Source organism: Rhinolophus sinicus, linkage group LG11 (genome assembly GCF_036562045.2).
Source record: "Rhinolophus sinicus isolate RSC01 linkage group LG11, ASM3656204v1, whole genome shotgun sequence".
NCBI lineage: Eukaryota > Metazoa > Chordata > Mammalia > Chiroptera > Rhinolophidae > Rhinolophus > Rhinolophus sinicus.
In genome coordinates, this window is record NC_133760.1 from 11367757 (window position 1) to 11390286 (window position 22530).

General features: G+C 49.7%; 1 protein-coding gene across 2 annotated transcripts in view; it reads right to left on the minus strand.

Annotated features, from left to right (window-relative positions):
- SPTBN4 (spectrin beta, non-erythrocytic 4) overlaps positions 1 to 22530 on the minus strand; it is a 71990-nt gene that overhangs the window by 43460 nt on the left and 6000 nt on the right. For both annotated transcript variants that reach the window (XM_074314308.1, XM_074314307.1), the window contains 12 exons: positions 16199 to 16350; positions 14929 to 15102; positions 12088 to 12179; positions 10951 to 11031; positions 9707 to 9822; positions 7222 to 7334; positions 6938 to 7125; positions 6746 to 6863; positions 6333 to 6491; positions 5311 to 5613; positions 4399 to 4549; positions 145 to 1075 (listed from right to left, as the gene is read on the minus strand). In XM_074314308.1, coding sequence (XP_074170409.1) covers positions 145 to 1075; positions 4399 to 4549; positions 5311 to 5613; positions 6333 to 6491; positions 6746 to 6863; positions 6938 to 7125; positions 7222 to 7334; positions 9707 to 9822; positions 10951 to 11031; positions 12088 to 12179; positions 14929 to 15102; positions 16199 to 16350 — 2578 coding nt within the window. The remainder of the gene's footprint in view (positions 1 to 144; positions 1076 to 4398; positions 4550 to 5310; positions 5614 to 6332; positions 6492 to 6745; positions 6864 to 6937; positions 7126 to 7221; positions 7335 to 9706; positions 9823 to 10950; positions 11032 to 12087; positions 12180 to 14928; positions 15103 to 16198; positions 16351 to 22530) is intronic.

Below are 22530 nucleotides of genomic sequence, written 5' to 3' on the forward strand. Positions count from 1 at the left end.
CGAAGCCTGTGAGGTTGGGACTAATACCATTCCCAATGTACTGGAACCCCTGGTTCTAGGTGAGCGAATACAGAACTGTTGAACCAATGAAGGCGAGACTGTGCTTTAGGAAAGGGACCCGGAGTCCCACAAGTGCGCTCTTACCGGTGCTGCACCACCTCGACGTCGTCGAGTGAATCCGGCACGCGCATGGCAAGCAGCCATTGCTCCTTCTCTCCGATCCACAGCTCGCACGCGTGCACCTCACCAAACATGCGGTAGACAGCGAGGGCATCCCGCAGCCACTGGCGCCTCAGTGCAGCCATCTCCGTCACCTCGGCGAACAGCTGCTCGGCCTCCACCACGCGCACCTGTAGCGCCACCACCAGGGATCCGGCGCCGCTGGCGCCCCCCAGGGTTGCCAGCTGACGCCGCAGGCCGCCCACTGGCCCGCGATGCGCCTCCACCTCCCCGGTGAGCGCGCGGTGCTGGCGCGCCAGGCGGCGGCTGGACGCTTCGTCGTGGCCAAAGTCGCCTGCGGCTGCTAGGCGATAGGCATCGCGGAGCCAGTCCAGGAGGCCGTCGAGGTCCGCGCCGAACTGGTGAAGCGCACGCGCCTCCTGCAGCCGCCGCTCGCGCCGCGCCGCCGCCTCTTCCAGCCGCTGCCAGCGCCGCCGCGCGCTCGCCGCGCGCTCCGCGAGGCCCGCCAGGTGCACCGTCTCGGCGCCTGGGCCTTCGGCGCCGCCCGCCGCAGCCAGCTCCTCGCCGCGTCGCAGGGCCTGCTGCAACAGCGCACGCCGCCCGCCCAGCTCGCCCTGCAGGATCTTGTGCTGAGCTAGGAGGCGCGCGGTGCTGGACAGGTCGTGTGCGCCGCTCGCCGCTCCCGCCACGCCGCCGCCGCCCGCCGCCTCTAGGAGGCGCTCCTTGTCGCGGGCCCAGCTCTCGGCCTCCTCCAGCTCCTGCAGCAGCGCCCACAGGCTCCGCGAGGCTTCCAGCTCCGCGCGCCGCCGCGCCGCTGCCTCCTGCAGCTCCGCCAGACAGCCGTGCACGTGGTTCACGCGGTTGCAGATGACCTGCGGATCGCAGGGCTGGTAGCCTGGGCCAGGAGAAGGGGAGGATCCCGGGTTGGGCACCGGCTAGGGGACACCCAAGAGACAGTGGTGCGGGCTACCTGCTCAGTCCTTGGATCAGCATCATCAGGGGCGAGGTTATGAGTCCCCTCCTCCAGGCAGCCTTCCTTGACACCCCGAGTCTGAAGCAGGCGCCTTCTCTGGCGCTCCCAGGCTTCTCTGTTCCCTCCATCCCGGCCCTGACCACTCTGGGCTATCACTGCCTGTTCTGTCCCCCCTCTAGACTGGGAGCTCCTTGAGGGCAGGGCGGGGGGCTGAATCCATCACACCGTGTTCCCACCATTGTCCAGCACAGGGTGGAGCTCAGAGCAGTAGCCTAACGAAAATGGTGACTTATTGATTGAATGATGGAGGGAAAAAGGTTCAGAGAATCCTAGAATCAGTATATTTTAGTGTAAATTGTGTTTCCTTCAGAACTGAACCAAATGAAACCACTCTAAGGCCATTTCCTGGGTTCCCTCTCTCGTCCTCTGTTGCCTTACCAATTAACCCTAGTGATGACCTGAACTCCCATTTTTCTTCAAACATTTCACTTTCCTCCCAGACCTCTAGTCTGTGACTAGAGAACTGTGAAGTTAACTTAATGGGTTGCAACCAGCATTTCTTTAATGAAATAGAATAGAGTGAATAGAAAACATTAGACTGCAACACACGAGGTAAAGGGAAGTATTGTTTTATAAGACCTTGGTGTGTGTGTGTGTATGTGTACTCTGGATCATGAGTAAATGTATTTCTGACTGGGTCAAAACACTGCCGTTGATGGTGTGGGGACAGAGCCAGGAGTGCAGTTTCCAGGCTCTCGGCCTCAAGTGGAAAGGTGCTCACTCAGGTAGTAAATGGCCATCAACTGTGATTGGATCGCCATCAGCTGTGGCTAGTTGGCAGTCGTCAGCTGTAACCAGTGAGCCATTGGCCACTAATATAACTGCTGTGGCTACGCTAGCAGCAAATGGGGGCTAGCAAGAAGATGGTGGCTGAACTAGCAAGAGCGGATTGCAGCTAGCAAGTGGGGTTGGTTTGTTGGCAGAGAAGCAGACAGCAGGTTGCAGATCATGTGGATCCTGCTTCCTGTGTGTCCAGCCCAGCTGCCAGCGAGAATATAGTGGTATGACTCCCCTATCTATGGCTCCCGTGGTGTTCCTTTTTAGCCTTACCATGTCCTGCGTTCTGATGTGGGGAGCGGGAGCAGAGACCCCGCCTGACGCCCTGCGTGACAGATGGAATGCAGGATTTCTGGAATTCTGGATGTTCACTGAAACTGACCCAAATACCAAGGTATCCAACTGAATAATAAATAAAAACGGTGTCCACATATCCAGCCCTTACTCTGACACCATGTCATTTAATCCTCACGACCATCCTATGAGGTCAGCATCCTTACTAGCTCCATTTTACAGATGAAGAAACAGAGACTCAGGGTGGGAAGCCTGCTTGCCCAGGATAAGCTAAGACACAGCAGATCAGGACATCACACTCTGGACCACTTGTCAGGCAGCACTGCCTACCATCACCATGACAACACCCACCCCCCCCACTAGCCTATTTGCTGTTTTCTCAGTGCTGCTGGTTGTCACCAGGCACCAAGATCTCATGAAAAGAAGACAGAGGGAGCCTCCTGGGACAAATATCCCTAAGGTGAAAGAGAGGGTCCTATCAACATCTCGTTCAGTTCTGGTAAGGGTGACAGAGGCTAAGCCAGGATGGGGTGTCAGTCTGCACCAGGACTTGGAAGGAGACCTCAACACTTGCTCTTAGGATGAGATCCAGCCCACGAGGCTGACAAACTCCCCCACCATCCTGCAAGCCTATAGGCTCCTCCTTTTCTAACAAAGTTCCAAGATTCCAAATGTTCCTGGCTCTGGATAAAGGAACAGACAGACCAACCCCAAAACCTTCTTATCAGCTCAGGGCCTCAGAGTGAAAGAAAGAAGCAGCCCTGACTGCTGTCTGCACACACAGCTGGCACACACAGTTCCACAGGGCACCAACATCAGACAAGGCCACTCCACAATTGTGATGGAGTGGGACAAAATGAGACCACCCATTATCATGGTGGGCACACACAAAAACAAGGTCACTGTGCAAACCACAAAAATGACCACCCATCTCCCTTCACCTGGCTAAGGTGAATGACCTGCCAGTTACTGTTCCTCCCACCACCTGGAGAAAAATGATTCAGATGCGCAACTACCCCCACTTCCCAACAGTATTCGGTCTGCAACAAGACACATTACGTGAAATCATCCCCAAGTCACCTAACACAAGCCTACATCTTATAACAAGCCCCCTTAACACCCTCTTACTGAGAGGCCCCATGGTGTGTGCGAAGAGCCAATAAACCCATCTGGTTTGACTATAGGGGACCCCGGCGGTCCCTGGCGGGAGGACACTGACACCAGTAAATTTATGTCAGCCAGCCTTAATTTTGCCTATCAGCACCCTGCTTCTGGTCATGGTGGCCCACTTCGTCTCTCCCAGTCCATGTGTTTGGAGGGAACTGACCCCAATCTTGGCCCTGGGGTGGGCACATCACAAAGATATGGCCATTAGATCACTGCATAGCCTAGGGCCATGATACTTGGCTGAGCGATGGGGATGGAATCCACAGAGAGCTAATGAAAACCTTCCCTGGACCTTTTTTTATTTTTATTTAAAACCCTGGACCTTTTGTTGGAACTATTGGGGAAAGGAGGCCTGTCTCCTGCTGGGTCTGCTAAGCTGCTGGGATGTAAAGATAGGGCTGAATGACCCCAGATTTACACCACAAGGGGAAGGACTGTCCAACAGTGACACAAACATAGAGACTAGATTCAGAGAGAAACAATCTTAAAAGCATCACTGAACCATGCCTGGATCCAGTCCTTCCTGAAGCCAAACTCACCCCTCCGCAGACATTGTAGTTACATCAGACAATACATTCTCCTTTCCTCTTTATGCCAATTGAATTGAGTTTCTATCACTTGCTTCTGAACAGTCCCTGACAATGCATTACCTTATTACCTTTATCATATTCACTGAGATGTGGCTGTAAGGCCTTAGCACATAACAAGTGCTCAATAAATGGGAACTATTGCTACAGACTCTCAAAGCAGAAATAAGTCATGTGGTTCAACCTCCAATCAAGGTACTGATTCCCTTGATGGTATATTTCTGGTGGAGTGGAATCCTAGTCTGTGCTTGGATGCCTCCAAAGACAAGGAGCTCACTCCATTTGTCGCTCAGGACTCATTCTGCTTCTATTAGCACCTGCCCTGAAAGTCTCCACCTCAGTCTCCAATCCCAGGCTCACCCTGCAGCTGAGAGAAACGCAGGGCAGCAGCATTGAGGGCCTCCACCCGCTCACTCTGGGCAGCGACATCCGCCTCCAGCAGTCCATGCTTCTGCAACAGGTCCGCGGCCTCCACCAGGTGCTGCCCACACTCCCGGGACAGCAGTTGCGCCTACAGGAGGGGGCAGCACAGAGCAGTCTTGGCATTGGCCCTCAGTTCACTCCCCCTCCCTCACTGCTCGGGCGAGCCCTCTGCACCCCTACACTGTCACTTGAACTCTGAGCTCAGTCTCAGTCTCCTTGTGTCTGTCATCATCTGTCTCTCTCTGAATATTCCCTCTCTCATCATCTCCACACTTCTGGGCTCTGGCTCTATCATGGCGCCCCTCTCTATGCCTGCATATCTATCTATCCCTATCTCTTTCTCTCCATGTTTCTCTCGGTCTGTATCTCTCTCTGCTTTCATCCTTTTCTCCATCTCTGTGTCTATCTACATACCAATCTATCCATCTACCTGCATCTGGCCAGTCTCTCTTTCTCAGGTGAACTCCCTCTTCCTATGTGTCTTTTTCTGGAACTGCTTAGATTTCTATTGCTAACTTTGTCCGTGCTTCTGTAGCGCTCTCTCTCTCTCTCTCTCTCTCTCTCTCTCTCTCTCTCTCTCTGATTTCTCTTATTCTCTCTCAAACTGTCACTATCTTCCTCTGGGATAATCTCCCTGTCTCTGGCTCTGGCTCTCTGTCTCTATAGCTCTGTGTCTTTTTAACCTATTTCTCTGTCTCTGTCTCTCACTTTCTTTCTCTGATTTCTCTTTATCTCTTTCCATCTCTCTCCCCTTCCCTCTTCATGTCTCTGACAACCCTTTCAGTGCCTATACCCCTCCCGCCCCTCCTGGCACACCATACCCATCCTTGGCCCCCATCTGGCCCCCACCTGCATCTCTTCCATCCAGTCCACCATGTACACCATCTCCTGGAAGACCTTCTGCAGTGCCAGGTTCTGTTCGAGCCGTGTCCGGCGGGCACCTACCAGCCCGGTCAACAGGGCCCACTGGCGCAGGACGCTGTCACGCTGGGCTGCCACCCGCCGGGCATCATAGTAGCCCTCAGCTGCCAATGCCTGGGCCAGCTCCGCCACGCCCTGCACTCGTTCCTCATACGCTGCAATGTCCGCCTCAATTGCCTCGTGCTTCTTCATGGCTGCCTCCACCGCTGGCAGCTCATAGCCAAAGTTGTCCTGGGACAGGGCAGGGCTCAGACACTCACCTGTGCTACCTCAGCAGCCTACCTCCTACCTTGACCCTGTGTGAACTTGGAAACTCCCCCACCTGATTCTTTTGCTCTGGAGACCAGTCCCACCATCCCAAGTTACCTTGGAAACCAGCCTCACCATCCCTACTTACCATGGATACCAGCCCCACCCTTTCCTGTTACCCTGGAGACCAGTCCTATGCACCCCTATTACACTGGGGACCAGCCCACCTTACTCTGTTACCATGGAGACCAGCCCCACCCTTCTCTGTTACATCTCTAACCTTAAACTTGTTACCCAGGAAACAAGCCCCATCCTTCCATTTCACTAGAGACCAGGGACCAGGCCTACTGTATTCCGTTGCTTAGGAGACCAATTCTATCCTTCTGAGTTACCCTGGACACCAGATACAACCTCCTTTGTCACTTACAAGATAATTAAATACTCTCCCTATTTCTGAAGAAACTAATTCTGTCCTCTCTAGTTACCCTGGAGACTCTCTCACTCTCCTGTTACCCTGGAGATCAGGCCCACTCCCCTTCCTCACAAATCACTTAGGAAACCAATTCTCACTTCCCACCCTCATTTGTCACCTAGGAGACTAATCCAACACTTCTCTGTTGCTTAGGAGACCAAGTCTCACTCCCTGGTCCCAGGGCCATCATCCAACCCCACCCCCCAAAGCCAAGCCCTAGACCCGGTACCTGGGAGACCAGGCGCTGGTTCTCATTCAGCCAGCTCTCCCTCATGGCCACCTTGTGGTCAAACCTCTGGGCCAGTAGTTCCAGCTTCTCCTGCCGGATCAGCTCCGCCCGAAGGGCAGCCTCCCGCTCATGCTCTGCCTTCTCCAGCTGGCCCCATGCCTAGGGAGACAGGAGGCGGCAGTCAGACTCCAATAATTCCCCTAGTTTAATGGCCCTGGCTTCTCTGTCTGAGGTCACTCCTAGCAATAACAGCACTTTTGTGCAAATTGGAAAAAACACACTGCTTCCTCATGACACTTTACAGCTGGAAAACTGTCAGAATGAATGTCCAATCCACAATGTCTACCATGTGAATGGCTCCCGTGAGCAGCTCCACAGAGCAACCCTGCCTCTCCCCACACCTTCAGCCTCACCTTGTCAATATCCCAGATGCCACAGCCGTCCCGCGGCACGTAGAGACGACGGTTGCAGGCACGCAGTTTGCTCTGGATGCTGAAGAGCAGCACCTCCAGGTTTCCCTTCTCCTGAAACCTGAAGGGGCGTTAGCTCAGGAACCCGGACGCCATACTTCCACCTGCTGCCCTCCCGCCCGAGCTGGGCCTCACTTGACGGGCTTCTCCAGCGTGCAGTAGGCCGTGAAAGCCTGAAGCTGCTGCTGCACCCCACTCAACGAGTTGGCGAACTTCTGGTTGCTGATGAGGCCCACGGTCCGGTGGATCCAGGCCAGCAGTTCGGCCGCCAGCTCCTCGTAGCGTTCAATGATCTTCCCCACCTCCAACACCTGGTCCAGGACCTGGCCCGGCACAGGAAGGTGGGATCAGCCTCACCCCAAATACACCCCCATGTGGTTCCCCGGCTCCCACCCAGCCCATTCCTTGGTTCCTCAGACCTTCCCAATCCGCTTCCCCTCCACAGCCAGAGCTTTCATCTTGGAGAAATAGTGGTAGAAAGAGACCACATAGGTAATGATGGACTTCTCATCTGGAGCCTCCATGTTGACATCTAGGGGGTAAGGGAGAATGGGGGAGCATTATGGTGAGCACTCGGGCAGAGGGATTGAAGGTATTGGGGAGGGAGGGAGAACCCAGTCTTACTAGCTGTGTGACTATGGGCAGGATAACCAACCTCTCTGTTCCTCAATTTTTGTATCTGACAAATGGGGATCTATCTCATGGGATTAAACAGTGCCTGACACATATAAACCACCATAGAAAAACTATAATTATTTCTTGAACACACCAAGCTACCTTCCACCTCAGGGCTTTGCACATGCTGTTCTCACTATGTGGAACACTGTTCCCTCTTCTGTGTGCCTAACTCCCACTCATCCTCCAGGGCTCAACTCAACTTAAATTTCCTCAGACAAGCCTCCCTGTTCACCTTGGCTAGAGTTGGTCTCCTCCTGTTACTCTTCCCCAGAGTAACTTATCATTTCCTGCTAGTTCCTCCAAATTCCTTATCAACAATTTTCAATTAGATATTCACTTATGTGATTAAGTCCTTATCTACAGTTTGAGCTCCATGAGGACATAGGCTATGCCTGTCTTTTTAACCACTCTTCCTGCCATGCTTAGCATACAGTACGAGCTCAGTCAATATTGACTAAGTGTATGAATGGTGCATGAGGTTTGAGGTCAAGGACATGAGCTTTGGAGGCAGCATGAACTTGAATCCCAGCTCAATCACTTACTCACTGCATGTCCTTAGAAAATAGGACATGTTGAGCCTCAGTTTCCCCATTGCTACAGCAGTGATAATCACAGTGCCTGCCACCTAAGAACACTGTAAGTATTACAAAGAATAGCCTGGCACAAAAGAGAAACTCAACGAAGTCTAACGATTGTTTTAACTTACCTATGTGCATTTAATTTAATGCACATTATATTGGGCCCTTATTCTTCCCCACTTTGTGAAACTGACATCCACTAAACACCTATCATGTGCCAAGCACTGAGCACAGAATACAGCTCGACGAGGCAGGTAGAGGAATGATTAAGACCATGAATTCTGAAATCAGAAGTCCTGTTTACTGGTTTTCAGTGTGACGCTGGGCAAGTGACTTCGTATCTCTGAGCCTTTGTTTTCATCACTTTAAAACAGGATTGATCGGGCGGCCGTATGGCTCAGTTGTTAGAGCACGAGCTCTTAATAAGGTTGCTGGTTCGATTCCCACATGGGCCAGTGAACTGCGCCCTCCACAACTAAATTGAAGACAGTGACTTGAGTTTGGAGCTGAGCCGGTCAGTTGGCTCAGTGGTTGGAGCGCGACAGTGCTCATAACACCAAGGTCACCGGTTCGATTCCCACATGGGCCAGTGAACTGCACCCTCCACAACTAGATTGAAAAACAACGACTTGACACCCTGGAAAAACACATGTTCCCCAATTAAAAATAATAGCTAAATAAATAAATAAATAAATAAATAAATAAATAAATAAATAAATAAAATAAAACAGGATTGATCAATCTTATCCAACCAGGTCAGTGTGAAGACGAAAGAGAACAATTTTATTTTCTAATGTCTTTTCTTAGCTTTTTTTTTTTTTAACTTTTATTTATTTTTTAAGTGTGTTTTTCCAGGACCCATCAGCTCCAAGTCAAGTAGTTGTTTCAATCTAGTTGCGGAGGGCGCAGCTCACAGTGGCCCATGTGGGGATCAAACCGGCAACCTTGTTCTTAAGAGCACCACACTCTAACCAGCTAACCAGCTGCCGTAAATGGGAACAATTTTGATCAATTCCCAGCCGTGTGCTTGGCTCATACTAGTAGATGCTCAGAAAAACGGAGCAGCTGTCATTCCAGATATGGGACCCTGGTGTGATCCTGGGTTGGGAATGAGGCTAAAGTCAGGGGTGGGGTTGGGGATGGACTGAAAATGGAAAAGGGGTGGGGTGGGGCTGAGTGAGGACAGAGCTGTGGGTGGGGATAGACAAAGGGATGGGCTGGGGATAGGGATGGGGTTGGAAGTGGGATATGGATAATACTGGGAAGGAGTTTGGGGTTAGGGATGAAACAGTGCTGGAGATGGGGTTGGACTGGTGTTGGTTTGGGGGCTGGGGCTAGAGTTCGGGAGAGAGAAGGGGTGGGTTTAGGGGGAGATGATTGAGGATGGGGTTGGGGAAAGGGAGGGGCTTAAGCTGGAGATAGAAATGGAGGTAGATTGGGGTTTGAGATGGAGATGGAGGAAATAAAGGATGTGGGGTGGAAAGAGGGAGGAATTGGAGATGATAAAGGGGAGGGCGCTGGGATGGAGCTGGGGTTTGGAATGACCTGATTTGGGACGGTGTTGGGGTAGAATGGAATTGAGTTTGGGATGGCATTGGGGTTGGGAACCCCAAAGAGGATGTCTAGGCTGGGGCCATGCAAGGCTCACCCTCAGGGTCCAGCAGACGTGCCAGCCCTAGGTGCTGCTCAGCCGTGCGGAAGGCTCTCTGCAGGTTGTAGTTGGCATTGGACTTGGTGAGTTTGCTGAAGTCCACGAGATCAGGCCTGGGCAAGGGCATAGAGCGAGCAGGCAGCAGGCAGGCTCCAAAGCCAACAGGTGAAAGACACCCTTGTCTGAGCCCCACCCAGGGCAAGGGGCAGGAGGGGCAGGACCCAGCCAAGGGAAAAGCTGTGTGTACTGGTGCATGTCTGTGCACCATTTATTGTGGGTGTGAGTGCTGTGGATGTAAGGGCATGTGTACATCTCACTGCTACCTGGCGGCCCATGTATCTACCTGGGTGTATTTCTATACAGTATTAGGTAGAGGTTAGAAGTGTGAGGTCAGCAGCCAGCCTGCCTGGCTCACATCCCAGCTAGTCCACTTCCTGGCGGTCACCTGTGTGAGCAACTTCAACTCCCTGTGCCTCAGTTTCTTCATTTGTAAAATGGGGATAATAATAGCATAGCACCCTGCTTCTACAGTCACTGAGTATTGTTAAGTGCTTTCCAATAAGTCACTGAACCAGGAAAGCACTTAGAACAATGCTGAGCACACAGAGCATTCAGTAAGTGTTACCACTGTTAGCTGGACCCCATTACAGCCTGTGGGTTTCTGGGTGTGTAGGTGGGGCTGGGTCTCCCCACGTGTGTATGAGTGCATATGTGTGACTTCTGGCTTCTCCCACACCAGAGCAAGTCCCTCCCATCCTCTAGGTCTCTGTTTCCCCAATCTGTCATGAGGATGGCCACGACGTGGGTACAATTTGTCTGGGTGCCCACTCCTCCACCAGGTCAGCGCCAGGCTCTGAGGACTCACCTTGAGCAACTTCTCTCTGATGGGAGGAGGCACTGTGCACACACCCATGTGCAACCCCCACGGAGCATAAGCCCCTTACCTGAGGGCTATCTAAGCAGCAAGTGCAGACCGTGTATGTGCATGAGTGTCTGCGTGTATGCACACATCTGTGCAAGGGCACATGTTTCTGTGTGTGCACAGGGTACGTAGCCTGGACAGAAGTCTGTGTGGGTGTGTGCACCTATGTGTATGAAGGGAAATGTGTGTGTGTACACAGAGGTGAAAGCATGGGTCCTTGTGTCAGTGTGCCATCTATATACATATGTGTACAGGCATGTACCCGAGGGATGTGGGGTAAGAGGCAGGGCAGGGCTGGATGCCCCAGGCCAGGTGGTACCTGTGCCGGTGAATGAGGGCATTGAAGGCCAAGCCGTCCCGCCAGCTGGTGGTGAAATTCTGGATGTTTACCTCAGGGTAACTGGCAGCGTGGAAGGGAGAGACAGGCAGAGATGGAGAGTCAGGAGAGAAAAGAGAGGGGGAGAGAGAGGAAGGGAGGGAGAGACACACATAGATGAATGAATAGATATATAGGTCGATGGATGGATAGGCAGACAGACAGATAGATGATAGATGATAGAGTGAGTCGGGAAGATAGAGATAGACATGGACATAAAGATAGACATATAGATAGAGAGAGACAGGAAAGGAGCAAAAAAGAAAGAGGCAGAGGAAGGAAGGGAGAGAAGGGAAAAAGGAGGGAAGAAGAGATAGAGAGAGCGCAAGATACAGTGATGGGGAAAGAAAGGAGGGGAGAGAGAGAGAGACATGAAGGGAGAGAGAGAGATGTGAACAAGGAAAAGCAGACATAGAGGTAACAACTGACACATGGAGAAACAACATTGCAAGACAGACACCCTCAGAAGGACGAGAAAGAATGCCCAGTCTCCCTTCTTCCTCCCAAGGGCTGCTCTCCAGACGGCACTTGAGTTTCAGGCCATGGCCCTCCCCACAGAGCAGAGATTTGGAGGTCCAGGGGACATGCCCAGCAGAGTCTGCGCACCCCATGTCTCAACCCCACTGAAGGCACCCAGGACCCTGACTTTCCCACGCAAGCTGCCCGAGCCCTGGTGTGTGCCCTCCTAGGGTGAATGGCGGCTATTCGTGGAAGAGGTGGCTGGAACTGAGAGCTGGAGGATCCACACAGGTGCATATGAGGCCTCTTGAGATGCAGGATGAGTTGGGGGAGAAAGAAGGAGCAGACTGGGACAGTCCACCATTTTCCAGCATTGATCTCTGAGGAATCCAAGTTCTAAATTTGAACCTGGCCTTCCAGATTGTTATACAGGTTTATTTGGCAAAGTCAGAAGAGTGGACGTGTTTCATTTGCCAGTTTATGAGTTCCAGACGTAACTTTTGACACTGAGGATTTGAACTGCCATTTGCACTCTCGTCCCCAAAGGAATTCCAGAGGTTAGGGCCCAGCCTGTGGGGGTTGGGAGGAGTGGGAGAGGGAGTAGGGGTGGGAGGGGCTTACCCAGCTGTCTTCATCTGACACCACAAGAGCAGCGCATCTTTAGCAGAACGTGTCTCTCTGTTGTCCTCAGTCTCAATTTTTATGACTTGAATCTGTGAAGATATAAAACATGACTGCTAGGGCCTGGAGGGCTTGAGACTGGGAGAGGCCCCCTGCCCACCTTGCTGCCAGGAACAGTGGTAGGTGACAGAGGAGATGGGAGAAGCAGCTTCAGGCTGGGAATGGGGGTTCAGAAGTGTGAGGATGGGTTCTGCAGTAGGCCAGGACCTCCAAGAGGAGGAGGGGTGGTGGTGGATTAGGATCTTAGTTTCCAGGGAAGGCTCCATTCTTGGCTTCTGGGCCATTTCCCTAATCCCAGCCACCATCATCCCCCATCTGGGCTAGTGCAGTGTCCCCCATGCTGGTCTCCCTGCCCCCCTCACAGTGCTCCCCATGTGGTAGAGAGAGGGACCTGTGAACACCCAAATCAGAGAACGTGCCTCCTATCCTCAATACCCTCTATGGCTCCAGCTCACTCTGGGTGAAAGTAAAAGTCCTCACAATCTCCTCTCATTACGGCTCTGACCTCATCTTCAACAGCTCACTCCATTCCAGAGACCTCCGTCCTCTTCACTAAATCACTAGCGTCCTCCCACCCCAGGTCCTCTGCACTGGTTGTTCCTTCTGCCTGGGATATCCTTCCCCCATGTCCCCACAAGGGGTGATGATGGCTGGGATTAGGGAAGTGGCCCCAGCTCCACCCCTCCTTGAGGTCTGTACTCAGGTCACCTTCTCAGTGAGGACTTGACCAACCAGTTGATTTTAAATCTCATTGTGTACACCCAAATTCCACATCCTCCTTCCTGCCTTATTATCTCAGCATTTATCATCACCTATACATTTTATTGATCTGCTTTGTGTCCTCCCCAAATTCCTAAATTGAAGAAGCCCTAATCCCCAATGAGACTGTATTTGGAGATAGGGCCTTTAAGGTGACAATTAAGGTTAGATGAGGTCATACGGGTGGGGCCCTAATCCAATATAAATGGTGTCCTTATTAGAAGAGGAAAAGACCTTAAGGACAGGCACACACCGAGAAAAGGCCATGTGAAGATGCAGAGAAAAGGCAACTGTCAGCAAGCGGGGGAGAGAGGCCTCATGAGCAACCAAACTTCTCAGCATTTTGATCTTAAACCACAGCTTCTAAAACTGTGAGAAAATAAGTTTCTGTTGTTTAAGCCCCCCAGTCTATGGTATTTTGTTACACTAGCCCTAGTAGACTAATACACTCACTAACCTGTAAAAGTTCCAGGACCACAGGATATTTACCTATTGTTTCCTGCAGTAACAGATGTCTGTTTTGTTTCTACTATGTGTTAGCACACGTAGTAGGTGTTCAATAAAGTTCTGAATAACCCAGAATCTAGAACAGGTTCAAGAGCCTCAGGTGGGTTTCGAGAGTTGGGTCTTGGATTCAAGACTTGAGTTTGATATTTGGGTGCAAGGGAGAGAACTAGGTTCCCAGGAGGTCCCAGCGCCTGGTGCAAGGGTCCAGTCACCAGCCACCACCCCGAACCCCACAGTCACATCCCTGATTCTGTACTGACAATGCCCATACCTGCCTCCAGCCTCCACCCCTCTCGTAAGCTCCATTCCCAGGTTCCAGTGGATTCCTAAATGCCTCCTCCTAATGTCCTGGACCCCTTATGACCAGTGCATCTCAAAATGACCTTAGTGTCTCTTCCGAACCTGCTCTTCCTCCCTGACTCTGTCTCAGGGCGGCCCCACCATCCCTCAGGGCCCAGGCCAGAGCGTTGGGCCTTGGCCTGGACACCTCCCTGTCCTGTCCCTTCCCCTATGGTGTGCCCAACTCCCCTTCTGAGCATCTCTCCCATCTTCCCTCCTCTTTACCTTCCTATGTTCCAAGCCCCCAGTTTTGGCAACCACCCCAATCCAGAAGGGTCCTTCTAAATATGACTATGCCCCTCCTCTTGATAAATGTTCCAATCTCTCCCCATCTCAGACAGAATATAACCCAAACTGCTAATCAGAGATCACCTAGGCCTGCCACACCCTCTGACCTCATCTCCTCTATCTTGCCCTTACTTCCTAGTCTCTAGCCATACTGGTCTTTCTGTACTTCCAACAGGCCAAGCTCATTTCCACCTCAGGGCCTTTGCATCTGCTGTGTCCCCTGCCTGGAATGATTTGTACCTTCATCTTCATGTGTCATCCAGCCATCAGCTTCTCAGAGAGCCCTTCTCTGATCACCCAGTCTAAAATCTCAACACCATCAACTTAATATTTTATATCCCTTTTACTGATTTATCATAATCTCTTCTGCATAGCTCTGTTTACTTCTCTGCCTAGAGTGGGTCCTTTTCCCATACATCTCTTGTTTATGTATTTATAGGTTTGCTTATTTTCTGTCCATAAAGGCAGAAAATTTGTCTATTTTGTTTCTGAACTGGAACAACATTGTCTGGATTCGAATTCCAGCTCCACTACCCAGCTGTGTGACTTTGAGCATATTACTTCACTTCTCTGGGCTTCAGCCTCCTCACTGGTAAAATGGAATAATAAATTGTTCCTAATTTATCAGGCTTTTGTGTGTATTAAATGCCAAGTGCTTAGAACAGTGCCTGGAATGGAGTAAAACACATATAATGATGAACATAGTGATGGTGATAATAATTATTACTTTTATCATTATTTTCAACCCCACCACCTGGAACAGGGTTCCCGGTGCATATTAAAATATTTTTGGAGTTAATGAATTAATGAATAAACATGTGAGTGGGGGACGCCCTCCTAAGGCCCCCACCGCGGGGTGGGCTGGGCAGGGGTTACTTGGAGAATCACCTGGAAGCGCAGGATGATGGTCCAGACCAGTCCTAGGGTCAGCCGGTGGTTCCCGTCCACGATGTCATGCGAACCCACATTTTCCAGGTGCACGCGCTGCTCCTTCAGGAACTGCAGCGCCTTGTCCACATTTTCCAACGAGTGGATTCTCATGCGACCGCGCGTGGGCCTTGGCTAGGGCGGCGGGGGCGTTGGGAGATGGAGGGCCTGACCTAGAGCACTGTGCCCTAGGCCCCACCCCTTCCAAAGAAGCCCACCCAGTAGCCAGGCTCCCTGGAAGTCCAAGTCCACGCCACACCCCTTCAGTTTTATCAAAGACCCAGGACCCAATCCGAAAGAAGCCCTCCCTTTTCCATGGCCAGAGCTTTTCAGGAGCCAGTTCGCGGCTTATTCAAATTTCTGTCCCCAGCCCTTCTACCGAAGCTCCACCTCCGACCTTATAACCGCACACGTCTTATCGTGAAGCCCTGCTCTCCCTGCCTGTAGCCATTGTCCCGCTCCTTCCATTGGATCTCACCCTTAGGCTACCAGTGTTTCTCCATTCCATACTTACACCCCTCCCTGCCTCCCTCTTAGGCCCCTGCCTGGAGCCACGCCGATACCTATCAAGCCACTCCCCACCCCAGGACTCTCCCCTTATTTCTAGCTTTATTCCTTCCAATGACAGCTGTGTCTGTTCTATAGCCATGCCTCTCACGACTTGAGCTCCAAGCTCTGGGCCTTTAATGAATCTCTAGCTCCATCCAAACCCCACTCTGCGATGAAGCCCCATCTAAGCCCGAAATACAACTGCAACCCACACAAGCCACACCCATAGGACAGTTCTGTCTGGTCCCCCAGACTCCCACGACATCGGCCTCCCCTTCAGAAGACAAGCGCATCCTCATCCATAGACACACCCCCCGACAAAGTTCTGCCCCTGTTTTATAGCCACTACCCCCCTGCTACCGCACTACCCAGGCCAGTCTTCTAATAAAGTTCCATCTGTCTCCCATAGCCCCACCCCTCCCAATGGAACCCCACCCAAGCCCAGAGTCCCGCAACCATAGCCCTCACCTTCATCAGGATCCCTCTGTTCCAAGCCACACCCCCAGGCTCCTCACAACCAAGCTCCACCCCTTTGCCATATCCCGGCCCACCAGAATTAGGAGCCTCTAACCCACCCTCACCTTGTAGGACGCCCCGCCCATGCATTAGCCAGTCCCTCGTTCCAGCCCAGTCCGAGACCCCAAGGCCAACACCTTTCGTCCAACACTCCACGCCCCCTCACCAGCTGCTCCCCGGACAGCACTTCCAATAGTCGCGTGAGCACGAAGCCGTCCCGGAGGTCCGCATAGAGGTCCCCGATGTGGCAGCCAATGCGGGCGAGGTGAGAGTTCACCCACTTAGTGAAAGTTTTCTTCTGCACGGCCTCCCGTTCATCTGAAGGACAGGCTCTGATGAGACCCCGCCTCCCCGAGGAACCTCCCCGGGAACTCCCCCTTCATCTTCATCCCAGCCCCACACTGCCCACCGTTCAGGCCTAGCTCTCTTCAACAATCAGGTCTTTCCGAAGACAGCTCCTCCTACCTGGGATGCCTTCCCCTTCCCTCCGCTGCCCACCTGAAGACAGCCTTCTTAGTCTTTTAAAGTTTTCCTGAGATACCACTTCCACAAGAAGCCTTCCCTGTTTCTTACCCCAGTTGGCTTTGTTCATTCAAAAGTACTTGAATGTCCTACTATATGCCCCTCACTGTTCTAGGCTCTGAATACAGGCAGAGTGCTTTGGTCATAGAGCTCAGTTTAGTGGGGGGTCACTAGGGAGCCATGGAGGGTCAAGGAGGAGGAGGAGCATGATGACAGGTGTGTTTCAGCAATATCTCTGGCTGCTGTGCAGAGGGTAGATCAGAGAAGGCAAGAATGGCAGCCAAGAGACCAGGGAGGAGATTGGGAAAGGGACTCAGGAGAGAGAAGAGGAGGCTGGAGGAGGGTAGGGCTGTGGGAATGGGAAAAGAGGGCATATTGGAGTCATTTGAATGAGAAAGTGAAACTTGGCAACTGACAGGCTGTTGCCAAGGGGGATGAAGAGGAAAGAATATGCTAGACTGAATGTTCCCTGAGGGCAGAAACCGTGTCTCCCCCTCTGTAGTAGCTGGACTATCAGCTAGACACTGCATGTCCCACATCCCTAGGGCAAGAAGTAGGCATGTGACTACTGAGGAAAGCATGAAGAAACAAAATGGGGACACCATAGCCAAGCTAACAAAATTACTTAAATCAGAATGGGCTGAAATGTGAGGGATTGATTTTATTTTACTTTAGCTAGCCTGAGGATTTAACTTTTGAACTTTTCAGTTATGCATCGATGCCTGGAGATATATATTAATCCTATAAATAACCCTCTGAAGAACTTAGGAGAAAGAATGTTCATGGGTCCAGATGACCTGGCATCCATTATCCATACCGCCTGAGATCTGAAAGATTACCACCTCGGACCAATCCAGAGGCTAAGAATGCCCGACTGATTCTTCTCAAGAACGTACTTTTTACTATAAGAACTCTCAATTTTTCTCTTTTCTTCAGAACACTCTGGGTGTTACCTAGTAGTGTTTCTAGCTTTGCAAATCTTAAGACCCTTGAATAAAACTTATTTTTATGAAGCCTCCTGATTCCTTTATGCTCAGTTGACACTACCAATGGGAGGCAAATGGAAGTATGTGCGCAACTTCTGCCTCACTTGCTTCCAAAGAAATTGGGAGCTCTTTTACTATCTTTTTTTAAATAACAGCTTTAGTGTGAGCTATATAATTCACGCAGTATAAAATTCATCCTTTTAAAATATAAATTCAGTGGTATTTAGTATATTCACAGAGTTGTGCAACCATTGCTGCTATCTAATATCAGAACATTTTCAACACCCCAAGAAGAAACTCTGTACCCATTAGCAGTCACTCCCCGCTCACTCTTCTCTCAGCCCTAGGTAACCATTAATCTATTTTCTGTCTCTATGGATTTCCCTATTGAGAACATTTCATATATTAATAAATGGAACCACACAATATATGGCCTTTTGTGTGTCTGGCTTCTTTCACTTAGCATAATGTTTTCAAGGTTCATTGATGTTGTAGCGTGTGTCAGTGCTTCCTTCCTCTTTATGGCCAAACAATATTCCATTGAGTGGATATACTACATTTATTTCTCAGTTGAGGGACATTGGGTTATTTCCACTTTTTGGCAATTATGAATAATGCTACTATGAACATTCAGGTACAAGTTTTTCTGTGGGCACATGTTTTCATTTATCTTGGTATGTACCTGGCAGTAGAATGGCTGGGTCATAAGATAACTGTATGTTTAACCATTTGAGGAACCGCCAGACTGTTTTCCAAAGTGGCTGCACTATTTTACATTTGCACCACCAATGTACTAGGGTTCCAATTTCCACACTTATTTCCTGGGTTTTGGTTTTGGTTTTTTATGGTCATCCTAGTAGGTGTGAAGTGGAAATGATTTGTATTTCCCTAATGATTAATGATGTTGAGCATCTTTTCACATGCTCATTGGCCATTTCTTCTTCGGAGAAATACCTATGCAAATACTTAGCCCATTTTTAAATTGGGGTTGTCTTTTCATCTACAACTTTTATCTACAACTACCTGTGAATCTATAATTATTGCATAATTTAAAGTTTTTCCAAAAAAGGAAACTGCTACCTGGCCTTTCTCCCTCTCACCCCAACTCCCACATCTTGAATAGCAAGGTCCACAGAGTACAGGATGGAAGAAGAAACCTGGACTCCACACTGACTGCTTGGAATGGTGCCTGCCTGCCAATGAGCTTGCTCATCTAGGGACCATCCAGGAGGGAGAAATAAGCTTCTGTCCCCTTTAAGCCACTGTATTGTTGGGTCTTTTGTTATAGCAGCTTAGCCTGTACAGATATTATTCATATTTCATTTCTAAATAAATTAGTAGTCACACTTTGAAGGTCACACACGAGGAAGTGATGGGTATTTGGTTCTTTTGCCTTCCAATGCCTATCTCCATGTCAATAGCAGATTTGGCCAATGCTGAAGCCAAAGTGGAACTTCAGTGCAGTGCCAGAATGAAGACAACCGGATTCAGCCCTGCCTCTATGACGACTGGCTGTGTGACTTCAAGAGGTCACATCTCCCCTTTGGGCCTTCATTTTCCCCTTTGCAAAAGTGAGAGGTTTGGACTAGATCAAGATTTCCTCTGTGGGTCCTGGAGGAACCCTACATACTTGGGAACACCTCCTTAGAGGACAGGGATCTACGAGAATATTTTTTATTTTGCCTTTTCATTTCAATGATACACAAAGAAAATTAATAGAAACACATCCTGGACCATCTGGATGCCACTTCATAAAGGACTATGCAGTGAGAGTTTGGTTTTGGTGATTACAATCTTTTTAGCATGGAGCGGGGGTCCAGAAATGAAATGCCATGGGGGCGAGGCAGGCTTTGAAATTGAGAAAACTAGGCCCTCCTTAAAGGGGGCAATGGCACATGGCCATCGTGACTGGAGATTTGAAGGAATGGTGACCCAGTGTTTAAAAAGACAAAATCTCCCTAATGTTAAACGTTGTCAACTGAGTTACATTTTTGTAAAACATAATGGAAGTGAAACCACGTATGTCCCTGAGTGCCACTTCTGACCTAAGATGACATTGAATGTTTACTGTATTGGTGAGTCTGTTTGGCTACCATGTGGAGTGTCTTTTGTTTGCCCTTCCAGTGCCACCCACCACACTTCTGCACTGCTCTGGGCCCTGAGGGGCTGGCTGATGTGGACTATATAAGTGGGCTCCTCAGCCCTCAAAGGCCTCAGACTTCCAGTTGGGTTTGGACAGCAGGAGAGGAGAGGAAAGAAAAAAGGCCAAAAAATTTATTCCCTCCCTGCCTGCCCAGCTTTGGGCAGTGCCCAGTTCCTCTCCTTACATCCCCCACCACTGCTGGGGAGGCCTCTCTCCCCTCTCACCACTCCCTGCCCGGCCCCTGGGGATCTCCATTGCCCTTGTAGGTTCCCTTAGTCCTGCCCACACCTCTGTAAATAGTTCCTTCCTTAAAGTCTCCTCCATTTTACCCCTTTGAGGGGGGCCATCTGCTTCCTGCCAGGACTCTAGCTAGCACAGATAGCTTTGGGCTGTCAAGCTCTGAGCCAAATAACAATTGTCCTACCTCTCCCATGTGCTCATATTGAGTTATTTTTCCATTTCTATATTCTTGGAGAAATATACATTCTCCACTGTGGTCATTACCAATCACAAGTGAAATACATTCCTTAGAATAAGACTTTAGTTTATTCACATCTTTGATACATTGAGACCTTCATAGAGCAGAGGAAAAACTATTCTTTATCCATGACTTTTAAGGAGAAAGGTTAGAGAGACTTAATATGTAAATGATATATTTGGATATTAGTCTGGAAAAAATTAGGAAGCTTGAGACTACCAAGTATGTGTGGAAATATGGGGATATCACAACGCTCATGCCTGCTAGTATATTATGGCGCGTTATGGACTGAGGCAACAATTCCGATGACAATCTGAGTCCAATTAAATTAGTGCCCACCCCCATGACCCAGCAATTCTTTCCCCTGTCTGTATGTCCCCAAAACCTTTTTCACACTGGTTTATAAGGAGCATGCAGGAGGATGTGCAATGCGATGCTATTGGGGCTGGGAGGTATGGCAGGGGCAAGATTGGAGACAGCCTGGTTGTCCATCACTGGGAAGGGAATGGATCACATGTGGTGACTGCAGCCGTGAGAAGCAACAGATTAGATGTACACAGAGCCACATGGATAAGTCTTAAGGCATCACGCTGAGTGAGAAAGTCATGCAAAGATACAACCTAGACAAAGACAAAATTTGCATCAGTTAGCAACACCTGCACGCACAAACCCATACATGTAGGACTCCCAGATTTATGACAAAGTGACATTGCAGTTCAGGAAGGAAAGGAAAGCCTTTTCAATAAATGGAGCTGAGATGATTGGATGTCCATGAGGAGGTGGGAAAAGGACCTTGACCCACACTGTACAAAACAGTGAAAATCATTTGGTTTATAAATAAATCTAAATGTGAAAGGAATACAACAAAGGTTTAGAGGAAAACATCAAAGAGTTAGCTCCATGACCTTGAAGTAGGCAAGATTTCTTACATAGGACACAAAATGTTAGCCACACAGGAAATAATTATTAAATAATTATCAAATTAGACCACATTTAAATTAAGAAATCCTATTCATCAAAAGTCACCATTAATAGAATGAAAAGATAAGCCACAGAGTGGGAGAAAATATTCACAACATATACATCTAACAAAGGATTTGTACCCAGAATATATAAGAACTCCTGAAAAGCAATCAGAAAAAAGCAGGAAAACAGGTAAAAGACGTGAATGGGCCCTTCACAGAATATCCAAATAGTCAATAAACATTTGAAATGGTGCTCCACTTCATTAGTTGTTATTAGTCATCAGGAAAATGCAAATTAAAGCCACAATAGAATGCACACCCACCAGAATGACTAAAATTAAAAAGAATGACCATAGCAAGGGTCGGATGTACACCAACTGAGTCACTCATACACTGCTGGGGAAGTATAAAATGCTAAAAACTGGCATTTTTTACTAAAGTTAGAAATACACTTACCCTATGACCCAATAATGTCACTCCAGGGTGGGTCTAAGCCAACCAGAAATTAGCACTTATGCCGATAAAAAACATGTACTACAAAGTTTAGAACAGCAATAGCTTGTAATAGTTTCATTTGTAATAGTTTGTAATACTAGTAATTATTAGTTTGCGATAGTCTAGTTTGTGATAGCCCTGACCCAGAAAGAAGCAACCTAAATCCATTTATCAACAGGTGAATGGATATACTACGGCACCTTCACACCGTGGAATACTAGACAGTAATTAGAAGAAACACCTATGAGTACAGGTCAGCATGGATGAATCTCACAAGCAAAGTGTTGAGCGAATGAAGCCAGACACAAAAGGTTTCAATTTATATGGAGTCTGAACACTAGCAAAATGAATGTGTGCGTTAGAAATGAGGGCAATATCCACTCTTGGGATGTGGGGATAGAGAAGTGGCTTGTCTGGGGCTGTTTCCTTATCTTGGTGCTGGTTACAAGAGGGTGCTCATTTGTGGAAATGCTGGACACTCATGATTTATCTGCCTTTCTGTGTGCATGTAATAATTTAATAACGTTAAAATATATGTCTGCATACACACCAATTGGCAATGCAAAATCATCCACGTGTGAAAGAAAGGATTTGTATTAAAACTATCGGAATGAGGGCCGGCCCGGTGGCTCAGGCGGTTAGAGCTCCGTGCTCCTAACTCCTAAGGCTGCCGGTTCGATTCCCACATGGGCCAGTGGGCTCCCAACCACAAGGCTGCCAGTTCAATTCCTCGAGTCCCGCAAGGGACGGTGGGCTCTGCCCCCTGCAACTAAGATTGAACACGGCACCTTGAGCTGAGCTGCCTCCCGGATAGCTCAGTTGTTGGTTGGAGTGCGGGCTCTCAACCACAAGGTTGCCAGTTCAATTCCTCGAGTCCCGCAAGGGACGGTGGGCTCTGCCCCCTGCAAC